At 37.9% G+C, this 22,864-nt stretch overlaps 4 protein-coding genes, 1 non-coding gene and 1 pseudogene across 8 annotated transcripts; 1 reads left to right on the top strand and 5 right to left on the bottom strand.

The window, feature by feature from the left end:
- Positions 1 to 664: 664 nt before the first annotated feature.
- Positions 665 to 2,176, bottom strand: LOC126789865 (NAC domain-containing protein 83-like). The gene is made up of 3 exons (XM_050515932.1): positions 1,672 to 2,176; positions 1,318 to 1,586; positions 665 to 1,222 (listed from the first exon to the last, which is right to left on the bottom strand). Exons 1-3 carry the CDS (start codon positions 1,850 to 1,852, stop codon positions 920 to 922), a joined length of 753 nt encoding a protein of 250 aa, XP_050371889.1. The 5' UTR covers positions 1,853 to 2,176; the 3' UTR covers positions 665 to 919.
- A 6,689-nt stretch (positions 2,177 to 8,865) lies between these two features.
- On the bottom strand, positions 8,866 to 11,295 carry LOC126789858 (glycerophosphodiester phosphodiesterase GDPD3-like; annotated as a pseudogene).
- A 254-nt stretch (positions 11,296 to 11,549) lies between these two features.
- LOC126789856 (glycerophosphodiester phosphodiesterase GDPD3-like) lies at positions 11,550 to 14,573 on the bottom strand. 2 transcript variants are annotated; one of them, XM_050515922.1, is made up of 9 exons: positions 14,426 to 14,573; positions 13,544 to 13,684; positions 13,256 to 13,455; positions 13,105 to 13,164; positions 12,919 to 12,999; positions 12,630 to 12,830; positions 12,347 to 12,445; positions 12,015 to 12,211; positions 11,550 to 11,916 (listed from the first exon to the last, which is right to left on the bottom strand). In XM_050515922.1, exons 2-9 carry the CDS (start codon positions 13,650 to 13,652, stop codon positions 11,811 to 11,813), a joined length of 1,053 nt encoding a protein of 350 aa, XP_050371879.1. In that variant the 5' UTR covers positions 13,653 to 13,684; positions 14,426 to 14,573; the 3' UTR covers positions 11,550 to 11,810. The 2 variants fall into 2 exon arrangements, with proteins under 2 accessions (XP_050371879.1, XP_050371881.1); XM_050515924.1 differs by having other exon boundaries at positions 11,552 to 11,916; positions 12,347 to 12,442.
- LOC126789863 (delta(3,5)-Delta(2,4)-dienoyl-CoA isomerase, peroxisomal) lies at positions 14,181 to 15,972 on the bottom strand. 3 transcript variants are annotated; one of them, XM_050515930.1, is made up of 3 exons: positions 15,878 to 15,972; positions 14,710 to 15,362; positions 14,181 to 14,627 (listed from the first exon to the last, which is right to left on the bottom strand). In XM_050515930.1, exons 2-3 carry the CDS (start codon positions 15,344 to 15,346, stop codon positions 14,437 to 14,439), a joined length of 828 nt encoding a protein of 275 aa, XP_050371887.1. In that variant the 5' UTR covers positions 15,347 to 15,362; positions 15,878 to 15,972; the 3' UTR covers positions 14,181 to 14,436. The 3 variants fall into 3 exon arrangements, with proteins under 3 accessions (XP_050371887.1, XP_050371888.1, XP_050371886.1); XM_050515931.1 differs by lacking the exon at positions 15,878 to 15,972 and adding an exon at positions 15,473 to 15,490; XM_050515929.1 differs by lacking the exon at positions 15,878 to 15,972 and having other exon boundaries at positions 14,710 to 15,397.
- TRNAQ-UUG (transfer RNA glutamine (anticodon UUG)) lies at positions 15,464 to 15,535 on the bottom strand. The gene has a single exon. It is a non-coding gene; the product is annotated as a tRNA-Gln (tRNA).
- Positions 15,973 to 20,415: 4,443 nt separating the features above from the next.
- LOC126789859 (bidirectional sugar transporter N3-like) lies at positions 20,416 to 22,527 on the top strand. Its single transcript, XM_050515926.1, has 6 exons — positions 20,416 to 20,583; positions 20,994 to 21,030; positions 21,137 to 21,347; positions 21,487 to 21,648; positions 21,814 to 21,933; positions 22,022 to 22,527. Exons 1-6 carry the CDS (start codon positions 20,529 to 20,531, stop codon positions 22,352 to 22,354), a joined length of 918 nt encoding a protein of 305 aa, XP_050371883.1. The 5' UTR covers positions 20,416 to 20,528; the 3' UTR covers positions 22,355 to 22,527.
- The last annotated feature ends 337 nt before the right edge of the window (positions 22,528 to 22,864 follow it).

Below are 22,864 nucleotides of genomic sequence, written 5' to 3' on the forward strand. Positions count from 1 at the left end.
AAAATCATCAAAATGTGCTGCAGAGTTTTTTTTTTTTTTTATAAAATTCTTCTTCTGGATTAAGAGGTACCGTTTACGTAAACTTGCAGCAATTTGCGAGAAATCATATGCTTTTGGGAATTTAAGATCATGTATCAGTTTTCAACTTAGGGTCCCTTTTCCTCACATTTTTATTTTCAATAATCGCAGCTGTTGTCCTTGTTAACAAATAACAATCCACTGTTTAAAAAAAAAAGATTTTCAGTCACCAGTTGGTCTTGAAGATTCAATTTTAGTTAAACCTGTTTCTCCTACACCATCATACCTATCCTTATAAGTCCTCTGGTTACTTGTATGACACTGAAACGAGGAATATTGCAGCATATGTAATTGTGAAAGTAAAACATATCAAAATCAGAATGGCTGTTTCTCCAGAATAAGATTCTGCGCTTGATTTTTCAATGATGCCGATTTTGAGTTTGAGTGGTCTTGGTCTGTTTGAAAACAATGTTGGGAATTGGGTTCCTTTTGAGTGATGATGTTGCCTTTTCCACAAAAGGATTAGGGAAGGATTAGGGAACCTTGCACGAAGGTGATGATTGATCTTTCGAGGATTTTATTCGGTTCCTTCCTTAATCTATGGATTGTTATTGGCTTCGAAATCATATGCCTTTCTATACAAAAATGCGAACAAAGTGTTCTAAAATTCAGAAAACTTGGGGATCGGATTTAATTACAGACCATCTGCTAACATCCATTGCTCAATTTGCTCATCATAATAACACCAAACTACAAGTTAATTCTTCAACGCCGATTTCTATCTTGAATCACAGACAAGGGAGAGAGAGGCTCTAAAACTTGAAGGGACCCAAGACTGACTTTACTGGTTATTATGACAATTTAAGCAACAAGAAACTTAGCTCGATTACTGGTTTAGACTTCACTGTTTTCTTCTAAAATAAGAAAGACTATTGCAGCTACTCTCTTCATGCTCTTCTGTCTCGCTAGAAACGACATCTGTGACTCCACTAGAACCTGAGGATGAAGAACAAGGCGCAAGGCTCAAGTTGGTTCTGTCTTTGGTCATGAAATCGTAGAAAACAGGCCGAGTAATCCTTGGTTTCTTAACCACTCGGTCAACATTGCAGGCCTGCACTTGAACTTGTTCTTCCTCATTCTTACCACTTCCCCTCTTCTTCAAAAATATGCGGCAAAGAACCCAATTGTTCACCGGAACAGGGCTCTGCAACAACATATGAAAACAACCATCAGCAAAAATTCAAAGTGTTTGAAATGGCAGTTTGTTCCAATTTGGTATGACGTAAAATTACAACTCACTTGGGAGGTTGAGTTGTTTTTATCTTCAGCTAAAACGAGCCGATACTCATGCATAATCCAATCAGTCCTAGTCCCATGTGGAGGTTTTCCTCTGTAAAAAACCAGAGTCTTCTTCATCCCCACAACTTGGTTACCCCTTGAAGCCACAATTTGCTTGTCCAAACCAGTTGCCTTCCAATACCCGGAACCTGTTGCTCTGTTTGATCTGTTCCCATTTGGGTACTTGGCCTCCCTTGTGCTGAAAAAGTACCTCTCTTGCTCCAATTCACCTAAACCCACAAACCCCATTTCCATCAGAACCAACTAATTCTCAATGACATTGTAGCTTTATCAAGTACATATGAAAACACCAACCTGGCAAATCCCAAGGATCGGACTTGCAGACTTCAACTTCAGGGATGATGGAAGCCGGCAAAGGGCAAGAGTAAACCTTGCGCTTCAAGTACTGAAGAACAAGCTCCTCGTCGGTAGGATGGAACCGGAAACCGGGCGGCAATCTCAGCTCTCCATTCCTCACAAAACTGAGCTTCTCCATCTCTATATCTCAAGTCGCAGTAACAACAACTCGAGACAAAAACTTGAATTTAAATTCCCAATTCAAAAAAAAAAAAGCGGCCTATAAGCTTAAGGGCTTACGATGGTATATATATATATATATTATATAGTTGCATTAAGGGAGAATAGGACGAAAAATGAACTAATGAGAACAAGAAGAACAAGAGAGGGGGGAACAAGAACAAGGAGAGAAAAAGAGGACAAAGTTGGAGAAGGTGGAGAACAACGGTGGGTATGATAGTGAGAAAGTGGCTTCTTTTATAGTAATGGCCGGGTGTTAGAGACAATGGGAGGAGGAGAAGGAGAAGGAGAAGCATAGGACGAGACCCATTTGGCGTAAACCAGACTCAATCTCCTTTTTCCTTTGACACTATTTTAACAAAACGTCCAGGTCTCTACGAAAAGGTTAAGCTTCTCCATTTGAAAAACCAGAGAAGAGAGAGCCCTTTGGAAATAACCGAACCGTTAAACCTAAACTCCCCCGTCCGTTTATCGTTTACCTAAATTCCCCGTTTTGTCCTTGGACGCTTTGTAACGGCTCGGCGCTGGCGGGTGCATTTCGGTACCATTCGAGGCGGGAAGGGTGATGTTGTCTTTTTGAGCGCGAGGAGGCTTGAGTAGTTGGCAAAAGGGAGGTTGTACGCCTTTACGATCCTCCGTAGGGATGAAGTACTTTCACGTTGCTTATGTCACGCTGACAGCTGTAGGTCATCCCCGAGCAGAAGGACTTTATAGGGCTGTTGTGGGGCAAAATTACGGTTGTGGCCCTCACGGGTTTCCGTCAGCGGAAGCACCATAACTTCTTCTTCTGGGAAGCAAAGCTGTTGGCTGCTCAGCAACGTGAAAGTACGGACTACGGATTTTAATTTGTCCAATTTTTATTTTTTAAAATTGTTCTCTTTTTGTTCCAAAATAAGCTCTTTTCTTTAGTTTCCTACTTTCTTTCCGTACGACTACAACTCTACAAGTCCTCAACAGGAAGCTGAGTAAGTGCTTAGTTTACGTGAACAATTTCGATTTGTTGACATGTATGAAACTTATTACGTGAGAAATACTTATTAGAGGAATTCGGATGCTCTAAAGTGAGCTTGTTATCGAGGATTCTATCTAATATGTATTCGCATCCTAAGCTATATTGATGCAAGCTGATTACCTAGAGAATATTTGAACATGTACAGTATTTTCTGTTTCTGATACTGTGGCCTATGATTTTAAATTGTTGCGTTGTCAAAATGTACAATGATATTTTCTTTTAATGATCATTTGTAAGAACAAGAAGAAAAACGAATGTTTTCGCATGTATCAACGTCTCAAAGTTTGCCAACCTCTGGCAAATGATCTTCAGGGAACTCGCTGTGACATTATAAGTTAATTCAATGCTCTAGGCATATAAAACTTATTGTACATTTAAGAAGAAAATTAATAATCCAGTCGAAAATTGATTTTGCCATATTGGAAACAACAAATTATTAGCTTTACTAGTGAAAATTATGGTCATTCTATCAAATGTGTGTGATATAGTCTCTGCAATAGTAACAAAGACAATGCACATCAACTGGAGACAACGCAATGCAACTTCACATAAGAACCCAGCATTTGTTTGCTTTGATGGCCAATAGAGAAGTCAGTAATTATGTTATGAACTTTTCAAACTGATCAGAATTTCCTACATCACGATATCACCCAAGTACAAATTAATATATGTCTAAAGCTAGTGATACTAGTTCTGAGATAGTAAATGATATTGGCAACAAATTATTAGGAGTGGGCACGGGACGGGATGGGACGGGACGGGGCTCATCCCACGTCACATCCAACTCTTTTGAATCGGGACGAGATCGGGAGGGGACGAGGGTTTTTAAAAATGCATCCCACTCGGGATTAATCCCCGGTTGGGACGGGACAAATCCCACCTTCCTATGAAATTAAATAAAAATCTATATTTTTATTTTTTCATTAACAAAGTAACATTCAATAATGAAATTTTAACAAAAAAATACATATTATGTTCAAAATATTATAATTGACTATTACTATTTAAGTTGATATAATTTTAGAGTTATTAAGAAGATAGATTAGTTTCATTTTAATACAAATATATAAGAATTTTTAAATTTTTATTAAAAGTGGGACGGGACGGGACGAAGTGGGATAAAAATTATTCGTCCCACGTCCCGTCCCACTATTATGAAACGGGACGGAATCGGGACGGGACGGATATTTTTAGACCTCTGTCCCGTCCCTATGAATTTCGGGATGAGATCGGGATTTCCGTTTTTTATGCCCACTCCTACAAATTATAATGATAGAATATATGTAATGTAATTTTAGAAAACGCGGATCGCGATAAATAGTCAAGTTTTGATTATTACTTTTAAAAAATCTAATTTCTTTTTCCTTTTTGGTAATAGAGGTTAGCCAAAACTAGTGTTTGATGCACCAAATATTAAAGAAATTTTTATATGCTACCGTAGTAGCACGTGACAATAACTAGTGGTACTCATTACTTATTATATTTTGACACGTGGATTTATTACACTAAAATTATAATCTAATATATTTTTATTATTTGTGAAATGACCTTCATGAGTATTGATATATGGTTTAGGGTTTAAGATTTAAGGTTTTAGAAAGAAATCTAAAATAATTTTTAACAAAATAGATAAAATATAATTTTTCTGATTAAATCTTACATGTCAAATTGTAATTAAAATGACAGACAATTGGGTATTATCACGTGATGCTATGGTAGCGTAAAAAAATTTCTCCAAATATTGGTCTCATAGTAAATGGTTTTGGATGGAATCAGACATATAGGGGGCACGCATATGGATGCGTGTTAAACTATGCTCAATATTTCGTATCAAACATTAATCACGCACAACAAAGAAGAAGAAACATGCTGCTTGCGTTGCGTTTCCTATCGTCACCAATTCACCATTCCCATCCAACCAATGTGGAGAAGGGTAATTTAGTAATTGGGGGCGTAATGGAGTCGCGGGGGTGGGTGAGGGAATAAAGATCAGGGACCTACATGCCTCCAAAACGACCTGGCACCCACGTCGGATTTAGGCTAAGTGACAAAAATGCCACCTTCAGTTTATGCCCCATTTAAAGATTTCCTCAATCTTCTTGTCTCGCTATTTTCCATCAGATGCAAACTCTAGGAGATCAGAAATGATCTTCTCTTGCCAAATGACGGCCCTGCCCTTTTCCAACAAATATTAACTTATCGATCATTTAATCCGTCCGGCACTTCTACTCCAACGTGCAAATCATTTTCACCTTATTTCAACCACTACGTCATGTGGTACAAAATAAATATCCAGAGTCATTCAACCTGCCAAGCAACAGAGTACTAAAGAAAGGAATTTAAAGCTTCTCATCTAACATAGGCACTTATTTAGTAGAGTGACTGCTGCACAGAAATGCACTTCACAAAGAATCACCAACATATTTTCAGTTGAAAAATTCGATTAATTACATTAGTTTAAAAGCAGGCCGGAATGGCAGCTGTGGTATTACATCCGACTGGGCAGGGGCAGTTGGGGCATAACGGAAAACTCAAAGTAGACGTAACGTGGGACGGTTGAGAGGTCTAGTTAAACTGGAGCCTCAAACATTGACAATTCCAGAAAAGCTTGACTACGTAGGGAGAAGGGCAACCCCCTTCTTTTCTTTCCTCTCATAATTTAATTACATTAGTTCCTAGAGCACTAATTAATCAAAATTCATGATTGAGAGTAAGTTCATTTATAAATTTCAATCTTTGATCAGATAAGTAACCCAGATTATGTTATAAGTAGTTTATCGTGAATCAGTCTCAATGTTCCTACTTACGAATTTGAAACTGAACTAAATAGTACTATCTATTTATGATAATTCTCTTGCGATTGCGAATGAAGAATATTTAGGGTTTCTCTAAGAGATCCCCACAAGCAAGTGAGCAACGTGGGAAGAAGCCAAGTTGAGCTTATAATTAAATAAGTGAATCGAATACTAGTTGGGGTTCCGTAAGCACAATTGCGGCCGTGGATTTATTTGTTTGGTCTTTGGTTGTGGTGTTTGGGGTTTTCTAATTGGAATGAGAAGATTGGAGGGGTCAAAGGGGGTTGCGTGTGGGTGTTGAAGAGAGTTTTTAAGGAGTAAGAAAGAAACGTCAAAGGATGCAATTATTGTGTTTCGAGTAAAATATGTTGCTCATTGGTAAACCCTTTATGCTTCCTCCTCTAAAACCTAGCTACCTAGATTTTCATGGTTTACACTTCTCTCTTTTTTTTTTGTGCCTTATAAATCAGAAATGAAATGTTCTATAAAATTTGAGGTTGTGAGGGTTGGCTTGGTTTTTTCATCTTCTTCTTCTTGCCCGTCTTTTTCTACTTTTGTAATGGAATTCATCTCTTTCGGGTTTTCTTCCATTGCAAGCATCTAGTGTGTACAACGTTGCCGTTTTGGCTGATAAATTGGACATAAAGCTTACAAGTTCACATGAACGGTGAGGGGAAAGTTTGAAACTTGGGTTTGGAGAACCCAATAAAAAGGGTTTACTTTAAAGGGAACGCAAACCATTAGAAGAATTTAGGGTTTTTCCCTTGTTGGGTTCATAGCAGATTGACCAGCTTATTTGATCCAAGTTGATGCATGCTTTTCTTGCCCTAGTTCAAGTGTTGCTAATAACTGCCGGCTACACCAGAAAAATAGCTCAGTTTATTGTTCACTATGTTATATGCATTCATTAGTTAATGTGTTGATAGCGCTAAAGTTCTTATTTAAAAAAAAAGGAGAGTAATAGAGTAGTGTTCGTACTAAATTATTTGATGGCATGGGGAAGAAGAAAATATTGTGCTGATCCCTTTATGTCAATCATTTTAGTATTATATGTCCTCTTTTCTTCATAGGCCATCATTTGATGCATTTCCCATTTCCTAATTAGTGCTGCCTCAGTACGATAGGGTAAATTTTATATGCATGAAAACTTCCCCTATTATATATACAAGATTAAGGGTTTCGTGGAGTTCAATTAGGGGCCTGAAAATTAATAAAAACTCAATCTGTCCCATAAGAAAAATCAATGAGTGTGATCTCATTTCATGATATTAAAACAATCCGCAGCAAGCAATCGCTTGTAATATAGGCAACTGACATATGCATATGTTTCCGAATTAAATATATATCAACATATCCATTTCTAGAACACAGGGTGAAGACTTGAGAGTCTGAATTTGTTAATTATATCTCAAGGAGTCGCCAGAGATTGATTTCAAAGTTGACCCAGCTATTGTGTAGCAGTGCAAATTGGCTAACAGAGGTCATTTCACTCATTTGGTTACTTCCTACACATGCATTCCTGCATAATATCTTATAGAGCTTGATTGAGATGGAACATTTCTCTTCGTTTTAAAGATAACCCAAGTTGTCAACCAGCTAGCCTGAAGCAAGCTATTTCGTATCGACCATGAGCAATTTTAAGCCCAATGTTTTGGAACACGACCAACATGATTAAAACACCACTCAAAATAGCTTTGCATTGATAGGTTCTTACTTCTTAGGTCACAAGTAGCAGTCATGTGATTGCTATATATATCTTAAATGTATAAGCCAAGCTCTATCTTAATTTTGTTGTTAAGCTATACTAATAACTGACAAGTGTAATATTAATTATATTTTATTTATGAATGAAATATAATTGATATTTTATATCGATCATACAAGTTTCAATCGCATTGTGTTTTGATAAATATCTTTAAAAAAATGAAAAAAGTTAGTTATTGGGTGTATATTGGATGAAAATGATGTATGTATGTCCTGCGACATGTAGTTTCGTATGTCGTGATATCCTAATTAAGGTTGGCAAATGATGTTTAAATCTTAACCCCATTGTATAGCGACTTATCCACTTGCCCTCATGACAATTTTTTACGTATTAGTATATTGTACATGATAGGGGATTACGACGTACTTACCTTTCTTCCTTGGTTCTACTTTCCCGAGCTGCCAACTTGGAATGGAATGGAATCAGATCATAAAAGCTTTGTGTGGAATGTGGAACAAAGAAACTTCCTCAAAAGGCTCATCCAAAAATTTGAAATGGTAGCAAAGAAGGGTGTCTTTTTTGGGCATATGAAACCAATTTGGCCCACTTGATAACATCACCCTCGATCACTCCATCTAAAGATACGTACGTACGTACGTCTTTAATCCTCATTCTACGAAACTTTCAAGGTATATATTCTACTTCTAGAAGCAAACTTACATCGTCTTCCTACTTCTAACGTTATTCACAGGTTTTCATGAGCTCTAGGAATCACTTCACTTAGTTTAAAGTTTAAACAGGGAAAATTACGGCAGAGTTTTAAACCTCTACATGGTGTTATAACAGCAGACCTGTAGTGATGCATTTTGGGGTTTGAAATGCTTAAAACCCACTACTAATTGCCGAAATCTACAAAAATAAATGGAGACTCAAGGCTAGATGTGCATTGAGCAGTTAAACACATGACGTGAGTAGAAACAGCGAGTCGATTGCAGCACAAGGCAGTTGTACTTGTACACAGCCTAGCATAAGCACATTTTTCTACTGGAACTTCAGAATGGGAATAACTACTGCAGATATTGAACGGGTGGACTTTGTACAGTTGGGCTAGGAGTATGAACCAACTTGGTTAGGAGAACAAATTGCAGATACATTCCAAATTTACTACTTTTAACCTTCAAATAGTCTAAAAATGATGATACTACTGCATATTCTAATCATCATACAATGTGGATTGAGCTTACAAAATGCTGTATACATCCAGGTTTAGACTTGAAAATAATATCTCTACCCGAGAAGGTATCAGCTAGCACCCTAGCAGAAGTTGAAACTTTCATGTATGAAATCCTAACTTCTGAAATCCATATTGATCAACGATCTCTGTAGTTTGTACAGTACTCATATTGTGCAACTCTATATGCACAGAAGAAGATATAGTTCCTAATGTAAATTTGGGCTAGCTGCTTACTGTATGGCCTAATTCAATGTTGCAGTAGGTCTGATAACCTCTAGCTGCTAGGAAAGGAAGTATCAATTATGCTGTGAAAATACATGTACTATCAGTCACAAACTGCATCTGTGATCTCTTGAACAAGGTCAACAATCACTCCGTCAACGCCCATCTGAAGTTGCATGTACACAGCCTTTACCATGTTACTGCAAGTGCACAGGCATATAATTCATGGTCAGATTAACAAAATTTTCCAGAAATTCTTGCATACAGCTAGCTGAGCGTACACAATCACTTGTCACATCTCATGACCATTATACAACCGGTTGTCAAGAGGCAATGTATGCAAAACTTAATTGGAATTTTGATAACAGAAATTTAGGAAGAAACATGAGCTTACTTTAGGTGGCCGTAAGTTAACAGGCGAAGTTTGTTCCCTTGAATATTGGTTACAGCTTCTGGATTTCCCAAGATAGCACTCACTTCTGAAACAATGCCTTGCAAACCACCTGCCAAGCACACCCTAACTGCTTCTTCCAAAGAGTTTCTTCTAACGTCACCAAACATTTCATACCCTCCTTCAGTGACGAAATACACCTGCGTAAAAACTAACATGTCAGCCACTGAAAAATCATTTTATCAATCCAAAACATCAAGTTTGCATGAAAATTTCCAATTAAGGTGATATACTTACAGGATAACTGCTCTGCATGACTGCATTCTTCTCATCAAAAGAGCTGCATCAGGCTGAAAGGTTGAGAAAAAGATTGGTCTGCCCTTTGTATACTCATCTACCACCTGTTTACTCAATTTTTAGTATATATTACCAGCTACACATGTTCAACATTGTATAACAAAAAGGTCGAAACAGTTTCAATTCGAATCTATTTCAAATTTTCAACAATATAGTAAACTCATTGTATTGAATGTACATTTTCAATTCCAGACCACCAAATAAGCGTTTTTACCTGCAGCACTACTTGAAGAACATGCTTGAGCTGTCTCTCTGTGTAGACTACGTGATCATCAAACTTCAATTCCATATTAAATCCCAGAGAATGCTCGAGGCTCTCAAACGCCTCTTGCAATGTGCATAAGGGGGCATCCTGTTCCACCTTCCACTCAAAAATTCTTCCATCTATCATTTTTCTGAACAGAGGCATTCCTATCTGGACATAGTATCACATCAGACTAGTTAGCCAAACATCCACATTCAAAAATAATTATTAATACGGAAACGAACAAGTCGGCATTGATAATAACCTGCCAAGCTATTTCCGAGGTCCATAACAAAGAAATTCTGGTAGCTTACGGTCTGTTACTCTCCTCTCAATGAAAACACCCTGAAGCCAATTGTTTTGATTGTTGTGCGGAAGCATAACAAACAACAATATTGATATGGAATAATAAAGAAAAGAAAATACAAAGACACAAGATTTATAGTGGTTCACTCAATCAATGTGATTGAGCTACGTCCACTTTCGGAGCCGGCGAGAAATTCCACTATGATCAATTGGAGAGAATACAATAGAGCTTTGTACTAAAACTCTCTGAATGAAGAAGACTTAGGTTAATTACAAATATTCAACTCCCTTTGTTTCTTCAGATCTGCGGCAGCATGAGTGTATCTCTCCCTAGAACCCTTAGGTTACATACATATATATATCATCCTAATTAACCTAGGCATGCAGTCCACGTGATCAAGTTGGGCTGCAACAATATGGGTCAAAGACCAATTCAATTAAAGCCAATAATCAATACTGATTACACTAATGAAAATATATAGCAGATTAAATCAAGAACTTCTCAATTTAGAGAGATTGATCAAGAACCAAGTAACCTTGTCCTGAGGGACGATATGGTTGTCATGAAAAATTACTGGACAGTCATCTTTAGTCACCTACAAAGATAAATTCTCATACTATAAAGCAAGACTACTAAGAAAACAAACTGTGAGCACTGTATTACAGACAATGCGATGTGCATCAAGATTCTTGCTTTGGTTACGAATTGGGAACCGAAAGAAGAAGAAAGATACCTGAACGTCCAGCTCAACAAAATCAATTGGGAATTGAGCAGCATTATTGAAGGAGAGGATTGAGTTCTCTTTGATTTCTCTCATTCTGATATCAGAGGACTGCAACATGTTCATTCCATTTCCCCTGTGTCCTATCAACACCAACTTCGGCCATTTGTGTCTGCATTTTCTTGCTTCATCTTCATCATTCCCATCTTTCACAAAACCCATAATCCCAAAACCCCAGAACTCAGAATCAAAATCTTTCTTGAAATTTAGAACAAGAATGCAGAGAGGGTGATGAATCACTGGAATTCTGACCTTGAATCATCAATGGCGGGCAGAAGAAGGGTAATGTGGGAAGTTCTTGGACTTGGAGAGGCTTGGGAAATGAGAGCTGAATCGTCTTGAGCGCCATTTGCGAATTTCTCTTTGGAAAAATGTAAATTTCAAGCTTCTAGATTCAAGAAATGAATTGGCTATCAAAATCTTGATAGCTTGGGCTAGGGGTTAAAGGATTTATATATGGGGATATGGCCCTACAGATTTTTTTTTGGGTTAGGGCGCTTCAGTACGTTAACTGCAATAACGGAAATAACCAACATATTCCATTTCATTTCTTTATAGAAATGTTCTTAGTTTGCTGGTAACTTCCTTGTACACCAAAGTGCACATCTTCTGTTATCAAATTAGGATATCATCTGTTTATGCACTGAAAAATTGAACTCAGAACTCAACCATTTTGGATACAACTGGTTTTTTTATCTAAGATTAATGTGACAATAGAATACACAGGAGTTTGCTCCTCTAGGATTGGCCATAGTGCATATATATTTTCTATTATATAGCCCCCAATTGGTGTATCAACTCTGGTATAGACTCCTGGCAGGAACATAAGGTTGGAGTTTAAGTTCATGCATCTGCGATCGATCCCTTGATCACTTGTTTGGATCAGAAACTGCCTCGGTGATCTCTCCGACAAGGTCAACAATCACTCCCTCAACGCCCATGAGATGTTGCATGTAAACCTTCTCCGGTACATTACTGCAAAATTCACAAGAATCCCATTATTGATAGGATGAGTTCCCTTTACTGTAGAAATGAAAAACTCTAAAAAAATTAATAGAGCAGTTAGAGCTTACTTTAATTGGCCATAGGTTAGAAGGCAAAGGTTGGAGTCTTTAATCCTGGTTACTGCATTCGGATCTCTCAAGATAGCTCTCACTTCTGACACTATTCCTTGCAAACCGCCAGCCATACACACCTTAATTGCCTCTTCCAAAGAGTTCCTTCTAACATCTTTGTATATTTCGGAACCTCCATTGGTGAGGAAATATACCTGGATAAATGACAGTTTCCAAAAAGTGAAAATCGACGTAAAAGGGCTTGTCCAGTCTTACTCAAGACATTTATTTGCACAGATTCGTTTCAAATGTTTTTAGTTGAGAGTATATGGATTAGAAGGTAATCTTACCGGATAGGTGCTCTGCAGTTTTCTCATCATCAACACTACATCAGGCTGAAAGCTCGAAAACATAATTGGTCTGTCCTTCGCATACTTGTTTACCACCTGCTTTAAAGTTATAGAAGTTATTATTGCTGCATAAACGGTCAAATTATTCTTATTTATGCACAGAACGAACAATCTATGCTGGATGAACGATAGACTACAACACTCAAATCCACAAAAAACTTCTAGTTCTTAACCCAACAGATAGACATTGAGAAAGTTTTAAACAAATTAACTAAATGAATACCTGCAAGACTACTTGGAGAACATGTTGGAGTTGTTTCTCAATGTACACAAACTGATCATCAAACTTCAATTCTATATTGAAACCCATAGACTGGCCGACTTTCTCAAACACATCTTGCAATGTACATAGGGGGTCATCGTTTTCTACCTTCCACTCAAAAATTGTCCCCTCTTTTGTTTTTCTAAACATAGGGATCCCTACCTGGACAGAAGTACTAGTTCTGTTAAGAGAAAATCAACCTATGCAAAGATCAGCACTTTAAAATGAATACATGAACATTGATAATTACCTTTCCAAGCTCTGACTGGGGTCCATATGAAAGAAATTCTGGCAAAGTAATGTCTGTAACTCTTTTCTCAACATAAACACCCTGAAATCAAATTACAATTCAGGACAACATTCCCGTTGCACAGTTGCAGTCTCACTATGAAATAAAGCAAAGATATGTAGGATATATGGAACAAAGTCAACCAACCTTCTCCTCGGTGGCGATAAAATTGTCATGAAAAATGACTGGACAGTCATCTTTGGTCACCTACACAGAAGGGTTCTTTTCGCTCAACCAATCTTAAGAGCAAGAAAGCAGAACACAAATGATGAATATGAAGAGGCACAATAATATGTACTTGAACATCAAATTCAATGTAATCAATGGGAAATTGAGCGGCAGAGTTGAAGGAACGAATTGAGTTTTCTTTAATGCATTTCATTCTGTCATCAGGCGATTGCAACATGTTCATTCCGCTGCCTCTGTGTCCCATCACCACAAACTTTGGCCATTTGAATCCACATTTGGCCTCTACGCCTTCACCATGATCATTAACACCTACTCACAGAAGCCGAAAAATTATTCATTTCTTCACAACATCTCAACCCTCCAGCTGAAAATCATATATTTGATTCAAATTTCTGACCTTGTGCCGACCATGGAGCTTTGATGAGGGCTAGTGCAGCATTAATTTCCGAGGATTGGTCCGGATTGGGAACATCGGAGACATGCATAGCCTTGAAAGTGGTAGCCATTTTTGTCTTGCAAATTTGCAACTCTCTGCAAACTGCAAGTTATTGAAATTTAAGAGATATGAATGGAGATTAGAACACAGAAAGCTTGGGGAATCCATGGATACACTATAGCGGGTATTTAAAGTTTCAAACACAGCACGTACAATGCCATTGCCAACTAATTTGATCAAAGAAACAATGTTCAAAATAGAGTGAGGGAAACCCTACAAACTAGATGATATCAACATAGAATGTTCAATTTTAATGAGGCTTTATTTGGTTCTTGTAATTTAACCAGCAATTTGCGGAACTCTAAGCATGTCTGCCCTTCTTTTCCTTTCAATCCCCTAAATTTTTGGTCTGCTTGCGGTTAATGGTTCTTCCACACCAATATGCTTATGAATATCTAATAGCCGAGTCAATCATACGTGTGGATCTGCTATATTTCTTTGTATTATTTGCTGTTTTTGTTTCAGGTCCTCAATATAAACATTAATATACCAAATCATACCTCCTAATTCACATCAGTTATGGTTAATTGTCAATATCTAGACATGTAACAAGATCAACATATACCCTAGTATTAGCAAAACAGTTTTGGCTACATTTTTCGCAACTGAAGTTTCTACAATGGCGCACAATATCAGCGATATTACAAATGCAAACTTGCAATTTATTACATGATCACAAAATTCAAGTCACAAACCTTATGTTAGTCCCGGATTATTATAATTTTTTTAGCTAAAGCTTATAAACACAATAGTGACAATACATGAGGAAGATGCGTCGCATACAATTTGCAATATCAGAGCTTGGCAAAAACCGGCTTCCTTTTTTGCCTGTGAGCCGAGACCGCCTCTGATAAGTCGTCGGATATCAGCATTGCCGAATTCCACGTCGCGACGTAGTCCAATCCCTGCTCCACGCTCATATCCCTGCTCCTCTGCAGCACCGCTTTCGTCCCCGTCACTGCCAGCGGCGACTTGGCAGCTATTCCTGCCACCACCAGGAGGCTTTTCATATAAAACATGAAACCAAATTAAGTAGCATCCATCAATGTATTAAATGACCGATTTACCCTCTGCGACGAGTCGTACGCCGCTGTCCAGCTCCTGCTTCGACCCGAAGACTCCGGAAACCAGGCCCAGCTCCTTGGCCTCGTGACCCGAGAACCTCCGACCCGTCAAGGCCAACTCAAGCGCGTGGCCGTACCCGACTATCCCTGGCAGCCGCTGCAGCGTTCCGAGATCCGCCGTGATGGCCAGGTCAACCTCTTTGACCGAGAAGAACGCGTCCTCGCTGCAGTACCTGACGTCACAGGCGGTGACGATATCGACCCCGCCGCCGATGCACGCGCCGTGGATGGCAGCGATGACGGGCTTCCGGCACCGCTCGATGGCGGTGACGGCGTCCTGCATGAGCTTGATGGCGCGCCGGAGCCGCTCGCCGTCGCGGCCTCGGTCACCGGAGACGGCGTCGGAGGCGATGGAGGAGAGGTTGGAGAGGTCGATTCCGGCGCAGAAGTGGTCGCCGGCGGCGGTGAGGACGATGACGTTGGCGTCGGGGTTCTGGTCGAGGGAGGAGAGGGCTTTGGGGAGGTCGGTGAAGAAGTCACGTGAGAGGGCGTTGCGGTGGTTAGGGCGATTGAGGGTGACGTAGAAGACTGGGGAGTTTGGGTTTTTCTGATCGATTTTTAGGGTTTGGTACTTCTCCATCGTGATGAGTCAATTACTGAAATTTTCAGTGAAGAAGATCAGATAACAAATTGACTAAAAAAAAAAGATCAGATGACACAGTCAAGAAAAGGAAGTTGAAATTGAATTTAAAAAAGAAGGTCCTACCGGGAGTCGAACCCAGGTCGCTGGATTCAAAGTCCAGAGTGCTAACCACTACACCATAGAACCAGTTCGCCATTTGGGTCGCTTTTTTGTACTTACTATCAACCTACTAATCTTCTATTTACGGTAATCAAAGAGGTACTTCAATGATTGGCAAAGAGAGTTGTGTACGAAATTGCGAAATAATTCAAGTGCTACAGATTGAAGTGTGACAGATATGATGCTACTGTTCTTAATTTCTAGGGCTGCCTGGGTTGAAACTTGAAAATCAAGGAGAGTAATATGTGCCATAATGCACGTAATTTACTTGAAGTAAATTATGGCGAAATCAAGGAATGTCTAGCTTCTGTAAGCTGCAATGCACGAAAGTAAGAAAAAAAAAAAGATTAGATCATTGAGATAACGTACCTAGCTAGCTATTCGCAAAATCGCAGATCACGCACAAGGCATAGTGCTAGCTAGAGAGCCTTTTCTGATTAATTAGAACGTACTGATCTTCATATTTGTGGCACAAACTAATTAATTTGACACCAACATGATAAAAAAGACAGTTCAAAGAGATTGGCTTTAATTGCTAACTAGGATATCGATCATCGTGATCGTCATCTTCTACAATTTGCCTTATCTCGCTTTGTTCTGCTATGACATGGGTGAACTGACTCCAACCAATTATAGGAAAAGATCGAATTGGCGAATTGGCATGCAGCCCCATTACCACGAGCATATCTGAGATATCTTTTTGACTCCAAATCGATCTGAAATGAAATGTCGTAAACCCGCGCGCAATGATGATGTTGGAGAGCAGTGCCGCGGTCCTTTGTGTCACACCAATCTGTCATCCTTGTACATTTTCATGAATTGACTTGTTCAGCACCATTCTAACTTCCTAAGTTCCTAACCTATATATCGTAATTATTAATGTATAAAACGGTCGATATATACCGATTAAGGTTATAATTTTGGACGTATAAGGATAGCTATAGCTTGCTATTCGATCCATTTCAGCCAACTCGTACCATGCATCATGTCTATATGGATTTAATATATCTAGCTAGCTAGCTACTTGAAATCAACAAATTCCAAATACATAATTTCTTCATTTGGTTTGGCGACATATATATGCATGAAGCTATTTAAATCTTAATATATATATATATATATACACGGAGCTTTTCAGGTGCGGAGGTCCGTACTTTAAGCTAAGTTACGGATTTTCATTTTTTATCAATTTTTCGATCGATTTTTCACATCTCCACCGTCCAATATCTAGGTTATAACGTATATATCATCTCCACAAAATTTCAGCCGATTTCATGATCGTTAAAGTCTCGAACTAATCAAAACCAATGACGTATTAAATTTGCCGAACCTGAACCGTTCATATTTTGAGTAGAAAATCAAAGTTATGAGTACCTTAACGGTGATGAAATCAGCTGAAATTTTGTGGAAATGATTTATATGTTATAACCTATATATTGAATGGTGGAGATGTGAATACTTGATCGAAAAGTTGGTCAAAAATGAAAATCCGTACCTTAAATTAAGATAAGGACCTCCTTATCTGAAAAGCATGGTATATATATATATATATATATATATATATATTTACTAAAACTATATCTGTGTGTAAGATCTAGCATGTATACTGGTGGGGCTCAAGCCCAATCGTGAACCCCGTCAAAATAAATTAACATGTGTCATATAGGCATAAACTAGTTTATAGTAGACTTGGCTAATTGTTTTTTTATCAATACCTAGCCCACCCAAGTTCGAATCTCCTAACATGCAATTATTTTTCTCTTTTTTATTATCTTCATCAAAAGTTTTAGCCCACTAAACTAAATAATGTAATTCCTTTTATGTAGTTTTGAATCTTTTTTGATGTTTAGCCCTCAAATCATAGAGAATAATTGCATTTTCTTTTTCTTGTGAGATATAAAGTTTATTTCTAAGGCCCTTATTTCTATTTATAATTTTTAATTTCGTCTAGGATTCTTAATTTATTGATAGTATATGTTATTACCATAATATTGATAGCTTTTTCCGACTTTTTATTTTATTTTATTTCTACAAAATAATTCGTATATGTTATGTAATTTGATCACCGCCGTACTAACTTTATTTTCTTTTATAATTTCAGTCAACAAAAAAAATCAAATCCACCCCACCTATAAATCCATAAATCCTGGATCCGCTACTGTCTGTGTGGCCAGGAAATTGGAACGTTTGCCTTGCATGTAAGCGGGGATGAAATATCATGGCATTATAATTGATGATTCCAATATATAAGCATGTCAGCCTTCTCTTTAAAGAGACAATGGGAGAGCTTTATGGTGAAGATCAGATAGCAAGCATCTTGAACAACTCATCAATCATATACAGTACAGTGTTTACTGAATCATATTATGTTTTATTATTCTATATGCTTACTTCATACTTCATGCATAAGATAATGTCCTTGTTTTAGATATTATCTTATCGATTCATATGCTACAATTAGGGCTATAAGTAGGCTTGAGTCGTTCGTGTTTGACTTGTGTTTGGCTCGTTTTTAGCCAGTTCTGCTCGAGCTCGTAAAGTTAAATGAACCGAGTTTGAGCTCAATATTAAGCTCGATATTGAAAATGAGCCGAACTTGAATAATAATTATTCAGCTCGTTTAACTCGGTTAGCTCACGAGCTAGCTCGGACTCGTTAAAAGCTCGGCTCGTTTATTAAGTAAGCTTGATTTATTAACTTTTATAGTATATATAAAGTATAATTTTTATATAAGAATATAATATTAGTTAGAATGAGCTAAAAAACTTCTTTATAGAATAATTAGTTAAATACTTTAAATTCAATAACGAGTTTGATTTGTTATTTTTGGTTTATTACAAATAAAATGGATTTTTGTGTGATGTTATGACATCAGATTTTGATTTTTTTTTAATTTCTTAATTTTTAAAATTTTAGCTTTATATGATTCAAACTGGCTCGATTCGAGTTTGAGCTCGTCTAACAAAATGAGCCGATCCGAGCCCAGGTTGAACTTTTTCAAACTGAGCCGAGCTTAAATATGAATGACAAAAATCAAATTTTAACCTGGCTTGAGCTCGATCGAATGAAAACAAGTCAAACGTGAACAACCTAGTATTCGGCTCAGCTTATTTACCCCATAGCTACAATGTGTTATAATTAGTCCATATCGATCAATTGGCTTAAATGTGTTAATTAACCCTAGCCGCAGTTTGTTTCTTTATAAATTTTGGCCATTTGCCCTCGTTTATACATACCAAAGACCTACTTAACTATTTTGTCTTGATTCTCTTTTTTATTTATCTGCTTCGTAGCTATATATAACTTAGGTTTTACTAATTTGTTTTGCAATACATTTCTTACACACTATTAACGATCTACACATGATTCATCACAGGATGATCGACTCTTCCAGTATTCAACTGAAGTTGAAAATATCCTGTACGATCAACAAATATATATTGGCCACCAACCTAATTAATTAGCAGGAGATAAATGCATGCATGGCCGGCGAACATCACAAATTCAAGATTAAATTGCCATCCCTGATATTTTGCCCTTGCTTTTAATTTGGGACTTTATCATCTTTATTCATCTTCATCCTATAAGGAGCGAGCTAGCAATCTAGCTTAGCCACTAACACAAAAAACGTTGTCATATTTGATTGAAATTTCAAGAACATCTATATTGGTGATTAGTGGTGGCAAATGGCAAAATTGAATGAACGTGTCCAAATCAATGAATTATTGGCCTCTCCCTTTCGTTCTCTAGCTTCATGCAATCATCGACGAGCTTAAATCGTTTTAAGTATGCTCATATTAGTTATTACGTCACCAAAATTAAAACAACGTACACATAATCACCCAAATAATCAGCTTTTCAAGCAAAAGCTAACCCTGAAAACACTTATACATACGAAAAGAAAACAAACGCCCAAATGAAAAGAGCCATATTTCCTTCGATCTCTCCCTCCAATGGCACCACCTAGCATTCAACCCAACCAAATATACAATAAGGCCAAAAGCATGTTGCAGCATGATTGATCTTTGTCTCAATTCTCATAACCCCAAAAAATAGAAAAACATAGGGCTTCATTGTTTACGAACTTGAACACTAAAATGAGAAAAGGCCATGAGCCTACTGAGATCCCCGATGCACACGAAACCTCAATTAAATTGCATAACAGTGACGGCAAGCTGCAGAAGCTTAGCTAGCACTATGCCACTACCAAATAATCCCTAACAGAATCGATTCAAAAGCTTCCTCTGTATCAAAACAAACCTTGTGCGAGAAAGTAGGGCTGACGCGGTGAGGCGTGTCTGCTTTGTTATTACAGAAACCGCTGGAAAACTAACTAAGACTGCGTTTGGCTGAGCCCTAGATCACGTGAAATGGGGGCTATACTGGTCTGGAAGGACGGACACCTTTTGTAGTCTGTGTGAGAGTAACGTAATTAAGAAAATCTCATTTCGTATTCGAGTTAAGCTCCACTCTAACTCCAGGAGCGTGAAATACATACCCTCAATTACTAAATAATTAGCTTTGAAACTGACTCGTAATTGGGGATTAGTTAACGTTTATCATGATGAATTGGGGGGGGGGGGGGTTATCTATGGTTTCAGGCTTCTTATCACAATGCTGTGGTGAGTGCTGTGAGCTTTTTCACGCGCGGTGGTGGGACTTGTGGGGGTTTGTGCTTTGTGGTTTTGAGAGAATGAGTTTATGGTATACTACCTACTTAACTTCCATGTGTCATGCTACTAGAATGAGTTTTATACGCACATCTCGAATCCCCTTCTATGATTTCATACCTTTATGTGTGTGTATAAAGGGAGCTAGCTGCATAACCTTGTGAACCATCTAAGCATTTCAGTTTTTCTCTGCATGATCGCAAGAGGGAAAGAGCTAGTTTCTCAGCATACGAGGCCTTTCTAATTCTCTCGATCTCCTTCTCCTTCTTCTTCGATCTCAATCAATTCTCTCAGTTTCGTTACATTAAACTGAGCTCACCCTTTCGAGTCCTCTTCACTTAATATAAGATATGGCCGCAGTAGCAGACAGCCAACATCCTTGGGCATTTGCATTTGGCATATTAGGTATACAGATGATAGATGTATATATATGTCATAAATTTCAAAGACACCAGCTTAACATATGGTCGATCAATTTTCCCGCATTATCTGTTATCATTATCGTAGTCATCATCTCGCCCACATTCAATCTCCCCATCTTCTGGATTCTGTGTTTAAGCTTTCCAAGAACTACAGTACAAAGCATATGCATATCACAAAAAGTTGAGATTATATAGCTCAAGTTGTTTGTTTTCCTAATTATCTAGTAATCTCGATCGGGGCAACTTATGTTTATACCAAGTATTGACGCAATCTCATGATCATCCTTCTAATGCCCGCTATAATTATAACTATTAGTTATTATCCTCGTAATTAATTAGGATCTATTTGAACCAGTTTAACAGTTTCTAATATAATTTATGTTTTCATGGCAGGTAATCTGATTTCCTTCATGGTTTACTTAGCCCCAGTGTAAGTAATTGGACACCGAATAATTTATATGGGATATATGTACCATTATATATTTTTAACCATAACAGGCAATATTTAATTAACTGTGATTTTTCTGTAATTGCAGACCAACGTTTTACCGGATTTACAAAAAGAAATCAACTGAAGGTTTCCAGTCTGTGCCATATCTGGTAGCACTGTTTAGTGCCACGCTTTGGCTTTACTATGCCATGTTGAAGCAAAATGCTGTGCTTCTCATCACAATCAACACTTTCGGAAGTGTGATAGAGACTCTCTACATTGCCATGTACATTGTTTATGCAACAAAGGATTCAAGGGTACGTGTGTGTTACCTAAATTACGTATAGTTTTTTAAAGCGTATATATCAATATTAAATATATAGCTTCCTCTTTTACTCATCTTCCAATAATGCATGTACTGATTTAATTACTATCGTTGATTTTGATCGAGTGCAGAAATTGACTATCAAATTACTCGGGTTTATGAACTTGGGACTCTTCTCGTTGATCCTCATCATTTTACAATACGCATTTCATAGTCAATACCGTGCCCCGGTTCTTGGATGGATCAATGTTGGCATTTCAGTTTGTGTTTTTGCAGCGCCCTTAAGTATTGTGGTAAGTACTTGTCTTATTTGCTACTGCATGTTTCAAAGTTATATAAAGCAATACAACATTTTTGGCAAGAAACTTCTTTCCTACACGCACTAACACACATTAAACTTCTGTCTTTTATTTATCATCTTACAAAATTAAACGTACTTGTCCTTTTTGTAAATACAGGCACAGGTGATCCGCACAAAAAGTGTTGAATTTATGCCATTCAGCTTATCATTCTTCCTTACTTTGAGTGCCGTGATGTGGTTTGCCTATGGACTGTTCCTGAAGGACATATGCATAGCAGTAAGTAGTAATTGTTTCCAAAAAATAACTTGTATACATCCCGGTATCTGATCACTTCCACACTAACGAGTTTTCTCTTTTCATATAGCTTCCAAACGTTTTAGGTTTTATGTTGGGTCTCCTTCAGATGCTGCTCTACACCATATACAGAAACCGCAAGCAGGTCATAGTTGATGAAGAGATGAAGCTTCCGGCACCAGAGCAGACGAAAAATATCGTGATTCTTAGCACTATCGCAACTTCTGAAGTTCATCCCGTGGATGCTAAGCCGTGCGATGGCAATGACGTCGAAGACGTGGGCGGCAAAGATGGAAACAAGGAAGGTGATCGTGATGAACATGACAAGTGCGTGGTGGTGGTGGTGAACGTGGATGCATCGGGTGAGCTTCAACTGAAATCGGATGAACCAGGTGAAGTGTGAGGTTCAACCACAAAGTATAACACTTACGACATGTCGGACTTGATTGCCAGCTTGAGAGTAGCTTCTTCTGGCTTCTACTATATTGATCTGCTCAGCTATGAGTAAGGGTGGATAAAGAAAGCTACAGGCCTACAGCCATGGTGCTTTCACTTGTGTAATCATGGTTAACTTAGTATTTTCGTATGCGTCCAATTAATAGTTAACGAAGATCGATCCTGGGCCCTTGCATTAGTTGTACGTCTTCATCTTTCTCTTAATTATCCAGACATCTGTGTTTATATTGGCTTATAATTTGAATCTATGGTGCCAAGATGATTGGGATTTGAGTTAGCAATTCTTAGTTCTCAATTACGTACAATTAATCGGGAGATGATAAGTCGACTTGACTCTGTGTATAGCAGATCCTTATATGAAAGTGTACATGGGTTTGGAATAGCCGGACTTTGGGATTGAAAAACCATTATGACTTGGCCAGAACTTCAACCCCACCTTTCATACAATCATCTTGTA

This window comes from Argentina anserina, chromosome 4 (genome assembly GCF_933775445.1).
Source record: "Argentina anserina chromosome 4, drPotAnse1.1, whole genome shotgun sequence".
Lineage (NCBI taxonomy): Eukaryota > Viridiplantae > Streptophyta > Magnoliopsida > Rosales > Rosaceae > Argentina > Argentina anserina.

Excerpts from the sequence above, each read along its gene's own strand:
- LOC126789863 (XM_050515930.1), bottom strand. The coding sequence starts at position 15,346 with ATGGAGAAGTACCAAACCCTAAAAATCGATCAGAAAAACCCAAACTCC. Across the intron at positions 14,628-14,709 it reads CGTACGACTCGTCGCAGAGG|GAATAGCTGCCAAGTCGCCG; the intron begins GTAAATCGGTCA and ends TGGTGGTGGCAG.
- LOC126789856 (XM_050515922.1), bottom strand. The coding sequence starts at position 13,652 with ATGGCTACCACTTTCAAGGCTATGCATGTCTCCGATGTTCCCAATCCG. Across the intron at positions 13,165-13,255 it reads ACATTGAATTTGATGTTCAA|GTGACCAAAGATGACTGTCC; the intron begins GTACATATTATT and ends CCTTCTGTGTAG. Across the intron at positions 12,446-12,629 it reads TTCTCCAAGTAGTCTTGCAG|CAGGTGGTAAACAAGTATGC; the intron begins GTATTCATTTAG and ends ATAACTTTAAAG.
- LOC126789859 (XM_050515926.1), top strand. The coding sequence starts at position 20,529 with ATGGCCGCAGTAGCAGACAGCCAACATCCTTGGGCATTTGCATTTGGC. Across the intron at positions 20,584-20,993 it reads ATTTGCATTTGGCATATTAG|GTAATCTGATTTCCTTCATG; the intron begins GTATACAGATGA and ends TTTTCATGGCAG. Across the intron at positions 21,348-21,486 it reads ATGCAACAAAGGATTCAAGG|AAATTGACTATCAAATTACT; the intron begins GTACGTGTGTGT and ends GATCGAGTGCAG.
- LOC126789865 (XM_050515932.1), bottom strand. The coding sequence starts at position 1,852 with ATGGAGAAGCTCAGTTTTGTGAGGAATGGAGAGCTGAGATTGCCGCCC. Across the intron at positions 1,587-1,671 it reads CGATCCTTGGGATTTGCCAG|GTGAATTGGAGCAAGAGAGG; the intron begins GTTGGTGTTTTC and ends TTGTGGGTTTAG. Across the intron at positions 1,223-1,317 it reads AAAACAACTCAACCTCCCAA|AGCCCTGTTCCGGTGAACAA; the intron begins GTGAGTTGTAAT and ends ATGTTGTTGCAG.